The 12,188-nt window shown below is 42.5% G+C and overlaps 1 protein-coding gene across 1 annotated transcript; it reads right to left on the bottom strand.

Annotated features, from left to right (window-relative positions):
- Window positions 1–1,346: 1,346 nt before the first annotated feature.
- Window positions 1,347–11,812, bottom strand: LOC142372061 (transmembrane protease serine 9-like). The gene is made up of 10 exons (XM_075454838.1): window positions 11,749–11,812; window positions 9,459–9,479; window positions 9,196–9,355; window positions 8,338–8,609; window positions 6,954–7,099; window positions 5,688–6,171; window positions 5,359–5,530; window positions 4,511–4,764; window positions 4,327–4,424; window positions 1,347–2,411 (listed from the first exon to the last, which is right to left on the bottom strand). The coding sequence occupies exons 1-10, from the start codon at window positions 11,798–11,800 to the stop codon at window positions 2,082–2,084; spliced, it is 1,989 nt and encodes a 662-aa protein (XP_075310953.1). The 5' UTR covers window positions 11,801–11,812; the 3' UTR covers window positions 1,347–2,081.
- Between the last annotated feature and the right edge of the window lie 376 nt (window positions 11,813–12,188).

The following is a 12,188-nucleotide window of genomic DNA, read 5'->3' as shown; positions in this document are numbered from 1 at the left end:
TCATCCCAATCAGATGGCTTTGTTCATCACAGGTGGTGTGGCAACTCACACTAAAAACAACTAATTTAAAGGGGTTTTATTCCTTATTAAATGACTCAGTGGGGTCACATGGCACTGAAAGGATCGGATTATTGGCTAAATTCCAATCAGACTGAGTTATTAAGTGCATGTAGACACCTTAATCGGACTAAGAATTGGATCGGATCGGATTCAGACCCCGAGATAACCGGGTTGAAAGTCACTCTAAACCTGCTTGTAGACGCTGAAGCTCGTGGTGAATCAGACTTTGCGTTCTGCGCATGCTCCAGATGTTTTCCCGGGGTCGTGACCCGGAAGTCAAAGGAGACGATATTCCTGTTGTTGTCGCCGTCAGAAAGAAACAAACAACGCGATGGAGAATGCTCCGTTGGGCATCGAGTTTGTGCAACAAGCAGCTCATCACAGACCAAATGTAGAGGGACGTAGCTTCATCTGGCTCTGCGTTCTCCATCTTTCTCCAATGACTGAGTTTGTTGTTGTTGTTGGTGGTGAAGAGGTCAACAGGAAGTGGCTCTATTAGCAACAGCTGGAATGGGTACAGCGCCACCTATCATACCGGGGTATGACACGCTTTGTGCCTCTGATCCCATTCATTCACCGCCATATATCCAAGGAGAATTACCCTTATAACTCAGTCTTATTGTCATTTAGCCAATAATCTGATCCTTTCAATGCCATGTGACCCCACAAGCTTCGTTCAATCCTTTTCCTATCACCATGAATAGAATGTTTACCCTCGGTGCTCTGTGGGCTAAAACAAAGACAGACTACATTTGTTACATTTACCATTATCGCTATAGGAGGCAGTGCAGTAACTAAACAGCTGACACACGAAACAGTGAAAACAGGATATGGATAGAGAGAGAGAGAGAGAGAGCTGGTGGCCATGTGAAGCTAGTGAACTCTGGACAAAAAGTGAAAACCTGTCGAACACCAGAGATCTCTAGAAATGTGTCCGAGAACAGAACAAGAAGTCTGTGATGGAGTTTACAATGTGAAATGTGTCATTATAAGAATGAAAATAGTGAGATTTAGGAATCCAAGAAGAGTCCAACAGAAAACAAATGTGGTAACAGGAAGTGATGTCAGAATACGTCTTACTGCGGAAACGTCAGCACGTCAGGAAGAAGAAGTGACTCTCAAAGCCCTGCGCAACAGCACAAGTGGAAGTTATTCATTTAACATTGGACACAGTTATATTTCATAGGTATTAATGTAAACAACATCTAATCATCGCTGCACCATTACAGCACAACAGAAAATGTTGGTCAGGAAGGTCAATACAGCAAGAAGACAACTACACAATATCAATGTTCCCCTTGGAAGACTCTTTGGTTTAATAAAAGATTAGATACTTTTATTACTGCTGATTATGGTGCAGATTGATCATTATCATTTTCAGTGCAAATACCGACGATGAACATTAAGTGCTATGAATTTCAGATAGAAAATATACTTCAAAATATACTTCAAACATTCACACCACATTCCTGAAACATCTAAAATACGATGCTCCAAATCCACTGACTGTAAAGTAACGCTTTGTTTATCAAATCGTTCTTCTTAAAATGGATGTTAAATAGTCTTCATTTGACAAAAATGACATATTTTAAACATATTTCAGCCCAGTACAGATTTGGTAAACATACTATAAAATGTTGGAATGCCAAAGTGATGCGTTCAAGTGCAGCTTTAAGAATTCTTCATTTTCACACCCCTAAAATAAAGTGCTGACCACATTACAGATACAGTGATGAAGCTGGCTGGAGGATACGGTCAGAATAGAAAAATAAAACACTAAAATAAGCAGAGAAATCAAAGGATCTTGTGGATGACCCCATCATCATTTATATGCATCGATAACCAGGCTTCAATAGAGGCCCAGAAGATTATTGGCACATATACAGCTGGAGCCCTGAGTGGCTGATTCCTCGTGCTCTGTGAGTCAGTTGGGTTTATGCCGATAAAGTGGCAAATTTAAGTATATTTTTACATTCATTTGTGCCTGACACATCATGTAAATTAGATTAAACTGGACTCCTCTATGAGAAGAGTTGGAGACACAAGGATAAGACGAGGAGATGGAGGCTGAGGAGGATGGAGGAGTGAACAGGGCTGCTCCCGCTGGTCGTCGTCACGGTGGTCAAGGTGGTGGAGGCCGTGGTGGCCGTGGTAACGGTGGTGCTGGTGTTGGAGGTCGGAGACAGGAATGTTCCCAGTGACCGAGTCAGGAAGGTCTGGAAGCGGGTCAGTTTTTCGAAGACCATCACTGTGTCTCGTTTCCTCCTGTTAGACGAGCCTGCAAACGATAACACGGCCGGCTGGAACCAAGAACCATCGCTCGTACACATGAGCGGACCTCCAGAGTCACCCTGAAAAAACAGAAGGGAAATCAGTTTGTCGAATCGCTTGCAACATATGATGCATAAAGACTATTTTCTTGTGTAGTTTCATGTGAAGTTTTATGCCAAGCTCTGAGATTTTTCCCTTGACCACAGGTAAGGGTTGGAATGAAGACGGATCAGTATTTTGAAAACTTTGCCTTCCAGCTCAGCTCCGTCTTCATAACAACAGATCAGAGTAGCGCCAATTGAGGCAGGGACCCATCACTGATCCGGAGGGCACACTTCACCTTTTCCTGGCTGTGCGCTGAAGGTCATGGCTTGAAGAAGCCAACAGAAATGCATCATCTGCAAAAAGGCAGAGATGTAACTCTGAGGTTCCCAAACCAGACGTCCTCCCCTCCCAGAGTACGCCTCGAAATCCTTTCCGTGAAAGTCACAAACAGGATTGGAGACAAGAGGTAACCCTGTTGGTGTCCCAACATACAATGTAAACAAACTCGATTTGTACCAGAATGTGACCAAAGCACCTTTAGGATGGCAGCTGGGCTCAGTTTTAGAGATAGGGCGAGGAGTTTGAAGGAGCTCAGAGTATAGCCACTGCTCATCCACATCAAAAGTAGTCAGCTGAAGTGATTCATCTGCCGTTTTCGGACATGTTCAACTGAAAGGAGATCCCGGGGCAGAACCAGAACACCTCAGGATCTCTCAGGAAGAGCTGGAGAGTATCACTGGGGAGAGGGATGTCTGGGTTTCCCAAAGGACTCCATGACCCGACCCCGGATAAGCAGAAGATAACGGATTGATGGATGGATGGGTTTAGTTTCTTGGTCTATGTCTTGATCTTGGGTCTCTGACCTCGAGTCCATAATAAAGCTTAATTGATTGACTGAATAAATCCACCTTTGCTGGGCTGAAACTATTGCCTCACACTTTGAGTTCTTCATTTTCATCTCAGCCTCTTCACACTTTGCAATAAACCACCCCAATGGGTGTTGAAGGTCACGGCTGAATGAACCCAAATAATAGATATACCAACCTGAGCCCACTGACCTGGACAGTTTCTGCTCTTTGGCTCCCACCATTAAACCTAAGCATTTCTCTCTGGTGCATATGAACAAAATGGCCAACATGGCCAGCATGCCATATTCCCAAATTCCCAAATTAGCTCCAAAAGGATACCCCAAATACCATATTCATATTCTTTTTCCAACCCCAAAAGGAACATGGGCGACTCTTGTGCACCTTCCAGAATCCTTGAGAAGGTATGGAGATGGTCCAGAACCCCATACCCTGTATCAAAACCACAATGGTCACAGCGGTGAACTATCAGCCAAACTGCTCTCCAGTGCATAGGCACTGACTTTACCAACCAAGCTGAGTAGAGTGATCTCATTGTAGTTAAAAAGCACCTTCTGGTCCCCCTTTCTTAAGAAAGGGAACAACCCTCTATATCTTGTCAGTGTTTTTCAGTCTTTCGCACAAACTCCGGCTCTTTCCCGAAGTGATATTTTATGTCCCTCAAGGCAGTATAGAGTCACAGGGATCAGACCTGCCTTAAGAATTAAATCTGATCCACAATCGGGTGGTTAGGTGGTCGCTCAATCCTCTTCTAGGTTAAGCCCAGATGGGCTTGATTGATAAAGGTCCAACCTTTTGTTGTCTTGTTGTCCAACCTATGTCTGGCTCCAGGGTAGGCAGCGGTATCCCTTTCTCAAGCTATTTGTATTTCTTCCTTGTTTGTTATTGGGTTTGCACATCTGGTCTCTCATCCAGGATTGATTTGCCATGTGAGACCCTACTGAAAGCAAATCGCCCCCAACAACATAAATCATGGGATTTTTCTGGGTTGTCAGATTTGTGCAGGAGTCTGAAGAAACACATTTATGAACAACATATCAAGAAATGGTTGGTGATCACTATCTGTAATAATCCCTTAATGTACCTGCTCCAGTGTAAACTGTCCTGTACAAATGCTGTCGGCTGTTGATGCATTCCCACAGTTTTGTATCGTGGTCTGGAACTCCTGCAGAACTTGCTCTTCTAAAGTTTAAAACAAAAAAAACCCCATAAGATTTAATCTGTAACAGTTTAGATTTACTGTGTCTGTATTTGTGCTGTTGACTCACCTCTTCCTCGCCCAGAACTCCAGCCGGCTATCCAGCAAGTCGAGCCCACAGGGAAGCTCCGCCCGGTGTCCAGGCAGATAGGCTGGATGTATACGGTCAGGGTTGGTCGGGCTGACAGCTGCAGCACGGCGACGTTGGACCCCGTCAGGTTGCTCAGAGTGATGTTTGTTACACTTAGTGACACCTCGAAGGGGTTTGATCCGTTCTGCTTCAATCGACCCAACACGACCGTCCACTCAGACGCCACCGGGGAGCTGTGGGTGGGAAGACAAACTAAATTAAGACAAATAATAACCGAAAACGTATCACTGCCTCCTGCCGCCTGCCGACAGCCGCGCCTGTTACGGTGTTTGCTGCTCGGTCTGCACTTCGGTCCGCACAGTCTGCACAGCAGGCAGTGATACGAAGGGAGAGAAAATAGGTCCAAGCGATTATGAGGTCTGACTTTTTCCTGGAGAACGATTTTGTGATGCAAATGTATTACTCTGTTGAACGCATATTGTTTTGAGAAGCAAAACGCTTTATTTTTTAAACCCCAGCCAACTAGCTGGACTACTTTCATCAACGCCAAAACGAGGCTGGAACTCTGCTCACAGGACGCAGCAGGGGGTAAGAAGATGTTCATAAATGATGTTGCTGATATGGGATGTCATACAGCTTCATGTCAAAAGAGGCGAAGTATCCCTTTAAAAAAGAAGTTGGACCTTTTTTTGCTTTTTAGGATGTAGCTTTCCTTAATTTGCATTCATGGTGTGTGGTGATCATGAGGATCAGCTGTAATAACTTTGATGTTCTAACTTGTAATTTCATCATTCAAACTAACTAAATATCTAATGTCATCTACTCACCCTGAGAAGCAGTTTGCATTGCTCATCACCGAGTCCACAGCCACCAGCGTCCCACCGCACACATGTCGTCCGTTCTTCTGCAGGCTCGCCATCCACGGCCACTCGCCGGCCCTCGCCACCGAGCTTCCCCCCAAAATACGGGAATTCAGTGGAGCTTGTCCACAGACCACCGCTGGAGAGAAAACATTTTCGGTTCTATTTTTTGTCTAAGTACTGCACAATTTAAAAAAGCTGTTAAGCTGCGTTTTTAACAGATACAGGTTAATAATAACGGTTTAATAACACTGAAAATGAATTTGTCAGAAAGTCAGAGCATGACAGCTACTTACGCTTGGGTGTGGTGCTTTGAGGGGGACTTGTTGTAGTGGTTGTTGTTGCAGTGGTTGGTGTGGTGGTTGTTGTAGTGGTTGTTGTTGCAGTGGTTGGTGTGGTGGTTGTTGTAGGCATTGTTGTTGCAGTGGTTGGTGTGGTGGTTGTTGTAGGCATTGTTGTTGCAGTGGTTGGTGTGGTGGTTGTTGTAGGCATTGTTGTTGCAGTGGTTGTTGTAGTGGTTGTTGTGGTAGTGGTTGTAGTGGTAATTGCCGGGAGGCCTGTGCACGAGACGCTGAGGTCACTGTCAGTCCCAGTGGATGTGAAGCTGATAAAACCCGGCTGGTTGCTTGTTATCTGGCTGTTGATCCATGTCTCATACCGGGACACTCGAGCATAAACTCCTGGAAAATCAGGCAGAGCACATCCTCTTCCAAAGCTGACAATGCCCGCCTGAATCCACCGACCGCCCTGCTTACTTACCAGCGGACCTCCTGAGTCTCCCTTCAAGACCAGAAACATTTTGGTTAGAGCAAGTGAGGAGAAGGAATCTATAAGGTAAAACTTAGGGATGCACTGATCCGCTTTTTTCACCTCTGATACCGATATCTGAGGTTTAGTATCAGCCGATACCGATCCAATACAAAAAAACAGCGCGGAATTATGGTAACAAACCACAAATGGTAAGATTCGTTGCGTGGAAAAGACTGGGATCATTCTTTTGTGCAAGGCAACATCAGACTTGACTTAAACATTTCTTTCCTGTTTTTTTTAAAAAACAAATAGACATATAAATGTACTGAATTACTTATTTATTTAATAATTGTGCACCAGTAAAACAATCTTAATCATAAAAATATAACAAGTGGAACTGGTTCAGTTCAGTTAGGGATTCAAAATCCAATGTAAAACAAAATATTAAATAACAAAGGAGCTGAAATTGAGAAAAAAAAACAATAGCTTCACTAGTTTGGTTGGTAGACTTTCAAAATAAATAGCAATCAGCTCTTTATATAGTTTTGTGTAAATGGAAATTAGACATCCATTACAAAAGCATTTGAACAAAACAATAGCTTCTCTGAGTCCCAATTTAACAACTTTTTTCACCACTAGAGGGGGCAAAAGGCCCTTGCATGAATGCCAATGCTGGACAGGTCAAGGGGAAAAATAAATGGCCGATATGGATCGGCCCATTGTCACTGATACCCGATCTAGAATTTTCTCTGATATCGGCTCCAAATATCAGATCGGTGCATCCCTAATAAAAATCTGATGAAAATGATTACCTGGCAGGAGTCTTTCCCTCCCTCAGATAATCCGGCACACACCATGTTGTCTGTGATTGCGTTCACTCCATAGTTACACTTACACCCTCTGTTTCCCACAATCGGCACCTCCACCTCCATCAGATTTTGTGGAGAAGGAAGGGGCACTAAGGGGACAGACGCAAATACAGTTAAATAAACAACATGTGACCATGAAGAATCCAAGAAGTTTAGGAAGTTTTGGGTTTTGTACTGACTTGTCAAAGCAATCAGCGCCCCAGAGAGCATTTGGGCACTTGTATATAAGATTTACTTTTATTGTCATTCATTTCATTGATGGAAAAGAAAAGAAAAAGTAAAACTATGCAGATATTACAGGGAATTGTACAAAATATACAGATAGGATCAAATTAAAGATATGAATAGACATTAACAAAAGTAGGTATTCGGTAGCCATTCATGTCTGAAGGCCAAATATAAAAGGCAGTTTTGGGCTCTGTCTGAATAAAATGTGTCTAAGTTTTGGCAGCAACACTCATCTTGAGTCTATGCCATTCGTTAGCTGGGCAGCTGTAGTTCTGGACGAGTCATTATTCAAACTGATGGGTTCTGGTCCATTTGAATTCAATGTGGGCAAGATACCTAAGTCTACATTGTGTTCCTCACTTTAGGTTAAAGCATGTCTGAAATGAATGTGATGTAAATGTCAGTCAAGGCCATTTATGGGCCATAAGAAGACTGAAGATGTGGGACAACTTTCAAACATTCATTGCTTTCTGGGACCTCAGTTTCTTCCATCAATGCCTTCTCTGAGGCCTCTCCAACATTTAGAAACCTTACAATAACAACGCATGTATGTCACTTTTTAAGTCTTCACCCATAAAAACAGACTGTGTGCAAAAAGGTGTTAAAACATCCTATCTTATACATCCCAATACCATGACATGCTCTTTATCAGGCAGCCCCTATATCTGTATTTATGGGTGCCAGTGCCGAAGCCATTAGACACACATACTAATCTTGTGCCAAACTCTTATTTTTCTCCCGTTTCCGTCATGAATTTCGGCGCGCTACTAGTACTGCACCAATGGTCCGAGCGACATAAAAAGCACACCAGTGCGTGCGCAACGATGGGGAATAGTGTGCAATGACTTTTGAGTCTCATTAGTGGAAAGCAATTCCGGCAAAATGGGAAAAAGTGGGAAAATTGTCAATGGGAAAATGCATTGAAAATCAAAAACTGGCCTATTTTGGAGGCCTCATAACTCAGCCATACTGACATGATTCAAAGTTTATATGTGACAGGAAACACTGAACTACAGCCTCTGTCTCTGGGCGGGCAGTAGCTTCGCACCCATCAGAATTTCTTCAGAAATTTTCTAGTTTATTCCATTCTATGACCCACCTTCACTTCCATTGGTGCCCCAGCCGGTGACCCAGGTGTCAACGCCGCTGAAGAAGGTGCTATTTGAGGCTGCCAGGCACACAGGTGCAATGAAGTTGGTAAAAGTCACTGGTGAAGACAGCCTCAAGAGGGCAATGTCGTTGTTGAAGTTAGTTCCTGAGTTGTAGTCAGGATGACGGATGATCTGTGACACTGTGCGAGACACCTCATTAGGGTTGGATCCCTCCTGACTCTGACGACCCAGAAACACAGTCAGGCCTGATGGGTTGTTACTGAGACCAGAAGAAGTGACATTTTAAAGGTTGATGAAACCGTCCTTTGCACAACATAATCATTTATTTCTTAAATAATTTGAAATATTTAAGGTTTTCAAAGTGGGACGGGGGGCTTCTAGTAGTTCTCCAAAGAGTTTCAGGGGAAACTAAAAGATATTAGTTCCTTAATTATTTGTCAGGAGGGCATGACTAGCTTAAATGTTGAGATTTGGTTTAACACAATTCATAGTTCCATAATTTTATGAGGAATGTTCCAGTTTTTCCAAAAGAGACACAAAACAACCAAAAACAGATTCAACAGCCAGTAAAACAAGCAAAATGACAACAAAGACACTCTCCTGTTTGGGGTTTATGAGCTTAAATGATATAATATTATATATAATATGATATAATAATGAGAAACATGGAGGACTTGAGCTTTTTTTCAGAGGGGTGTTTTATTCCTAACTCGCTCCCTGACTTGGATGATTCAGAATAAATCACTTGTGTCTCTGTTGCTACTGGATACCTGAAGAACATCACACCAGATTTATCAGAAACTGATAAACTCTGAAACTCTATGAGCTCTACCCGTGTCGCTCACCTTTCGAAGCAGTGAGCAGCACTCAGCACCCACTGATTGTTGATGAGGGATCCTCCACAGAAGTGACGGGAGGTATGCAGACTGACCTGCCAGGGCCAGCTGCCTTCAGCAGCAGCCTGTCCTCCAACAATCCTGCTGTTGAGTCGTGGCTGACCACAATCTGAGGAAACACACACATTAAATCATCCGTCTGCTCTGAGCAAGAAGAATAAAAAGAGTCTAAATCTGTAAATGTTGCTTTATGTACAGAAGCTTTGACTTACCACTCAACTGTGACTGTGACTCTGAAAGATAAAAGCAAACAAGTCAAACAAAAAGGATTGGTTCGCTGTAAAGGTTCAAAACTGGTGTTAACAGAGGGGGGCTTCTCCACTGTTATCCCTCTGTTCAGTGTCAAAGGTTTCCTGATACATGAGGACATCCTCTTCTGCGCTTTCAGAGTGGAGATGAAACTTTCACCAAATGGAGACATTTTTAAATCCAGGTTAAAAACATTTCTTTTCTCATGTGTCCATGCATGAAATCTGCACGATATCTTAGAACTTATCTGGACTGTTGCTCGTTTTTAAATTCATTGAAATTATTTTATTTGTTTCTCTTTATATTCTTTTATGTATTTTTAATGCTTCTTCCACTCCCTGCTGCAATGCTTTTATTTTGTGTAAAGCACTTTGAACTGTTTTGGACATGAAATGTGCTACAAATAAATTTAATTTGATTTAATGAATGCAGTTTCCTTTTATCATCTTCATAAAGAGCTCTACTTAGTGCTAAGTACTTCTTTGTGTTTACTTGCAATGAGAATAAAGGAATCTCTATTTTCTCTGAAAACTACTTTCTGCTGAGGAAAACCTGTGATAATAACACGCTGAGTGAAATAAAGTTTGCTGAATGCGTTGGATAAAAGTTTAAAATATCAAAATGTTCCTGTTATTACACAGAATCTTCTGCAACCTCAATTCAAACGTTAAAAGTTGGCCATAAGATCTAAAAATTAAATTAAATTAATTAATTTTCAGTGTTTTTTTAACGTAATATTCCTTGAAATAATCCATCAGCGCCCCCTGCTGTGCAGACAGATTCCTGCATGTCTTTATTACATATTAACTATAAAATTGTACAAATAGAAGAAATGAGTTTAAAAGTCTTGGTATTGATTTGTGACCAATGGAAATGTCTTCCAATCACATTTTAAGGGGGAAATGAACTAACCCATATGGCATGGGCGGCCGTGGCTCAGTGGCTAGAGTCCAATAACCGGAAGGTTGGCGGTTCGATTCCCACTCTCGCCACTCAAAAAAAAAAGATTGGTGGAACTGATAGCTGGAGGGGTGTCAGTCCACCTCCTTGTCACGGCTGAGGTACCCTTGAGCAAGGCACCGTATCCCCCATGCTCCCAGGGCGCTTCATGGCTGCCCACCGCTCCAGGTTGGCATCTGTCTCTGAGTGTGTGACCCTGTGCATGTGCATGTGCATGTGCATGTGCATGTGCATGTGCATGTGCATGTGCATGTGCATGTGCATGTGCATGTGCATGTCACCAGGTGCCAACCTGGATGGGTTAAAAGCGGAGGACAAATTTCGTGTGTATGCATGTATACATGACAATAAAGTGGATCTTAATCATTAAAATACTAAAAATATTAATTATTATTCATTTTCTCTGAGAGGTTTTTAAACATTGAACATCTTTATAAAATCAGGAAGAAACGGCTGAGACTGAAACAAGTTAATGAGCCTTTTAAAACAAATAAAAAGGATTTTCAGTCTGATTCATGAAGGAAAGCAGCTAATGTGATCGAGAGAACGCAGGCATACACGGGGAGGACGTGACCTCAGGAGCTCAGCGTACATTATTAATTCAGTAAACAGATCATTATTAATACACCACAGTCATAGATATCCATCTATAGATAGATATCTATATTTATAAATGTGGAAACATCACAAATAAATGCTCAGATGTCATGAACAGGTCCTTCAGATCAGGAATTTATATTTGTGTTAAAAATGAAGTGTTTTTAGAAGTTAAACACTTTATTTCAGGAAGTTTTTAACATATTTAAGGTATGCACAAGTTTCTAGTGTTTACCTTAAATGTGTTCAAACCTGAAATAAAGTGTTTAACTTCTGAGACAGATGAAGTTGTCCTGAACCCCCCCACAGAGGCTGTGATTCCTGACTGAACAGCAGGTTTCTCCTGAAAGGATGACTGAGATCTCTGAGAAGTTTCCCACTTCCCACCTGAGTGTGGGTGTTCTCCTCTGCTCTCAACTCAAACTAACACTCACACCTTTCAGCCCTCAGGATGAGTCTGAGCAGAATCCAACCTCAGAGCAGGAACCAGTCTTTCCTCTTTGTCCCATCACATCAGAGGAAAACAAACTTTTAAACCCACAACATGAACACCGGTCGGACGCTCCAGCAGCAGCTCAGTGTGACGCTTTATTTTACATTCTTTCCTGATCGTTATTCTGTGTTGTGACACCTTTTCCTTCATTAACATGAACTCTGGCTGAAAGCGATCCAGGTGTGCACTGAGCAGATTCTTACCTTGATTCAGGAGAGCCAGCACCGTCACCACGTAGATCAGCTGTAATGCCATAACTGTCAGATAACTTCTTCAGATCAGCTCCAGCTCAAGCATTTATACCTTTTATGTGATGCAGTCACACCTCCATCAGCTCCGACAGTCACCTGTCCATGACACGCCCAACACCTCCCGGTTCCTCCCTAAAACAAACATCTTTCACCTTTCAAGCTGCTCATTTTCTGCAGCATTTCTGTTCCCTATGAACATTTGTGTCTTTTTAAAACGCATTTTCTCTGCTTTATTCAGCCGGGATCTGTTCTCTCTAACCTAAAGAACTTGGAGCACAGAATAAATCAAACTAGCAACGGTTATAAAAACAGCTGAGGACCCAGATGCAGAAAGACATTATGGACTAAAGCTAAACCGAACAGAGGAAGGACAAATGATGTTGCTAATATGG

Source organism: Odontesthes bonariensis, chromosome 21 (assembly GCF_027942865.1).
Source record: "Odontesthes bonariensis isolate fOdoBon6 chromosome 21, fOdoBon6.hap1, whole genome shotgun sequence".
Lineage (NCBI taxonomy): Eukaryota > Metazoa > Chordata > Actinopteri > Atheriniformes > Atherinopsidae > Odontesthes > Odontesthes bonariensis.
The sequence above is the reverse complement of the archived record's forward strand: the minus strand, read 5'-3'. Positions and strand labels throughout refer to the sequence as shown.

Bases quoted from the DNA above. Each gene is read 5' to 3' on its own strand.
- LOC142372061 (XM_075454838.1), bottom strand. From the start codon at position 11,800: ATGGCATTACAGCTGATCTACGTGGTGACGGTGCTGGCTCTCCTGAAT. The intron at 6,172-6,953 runs GTAATCATTTTC...CTGGTCTTGAAG, and splicing joins GAGGGAAAGACTCCTGCCAG to GGAGACTCAGGAGGTCCGCT. The intron at 4,765-5,358 runs GTGAGTAGATGA...TCCCACCCACAG, and splicing joins AATGCAAACTGCTTCTCAGG to CTCCCCGGTGGCGTCTGAGT.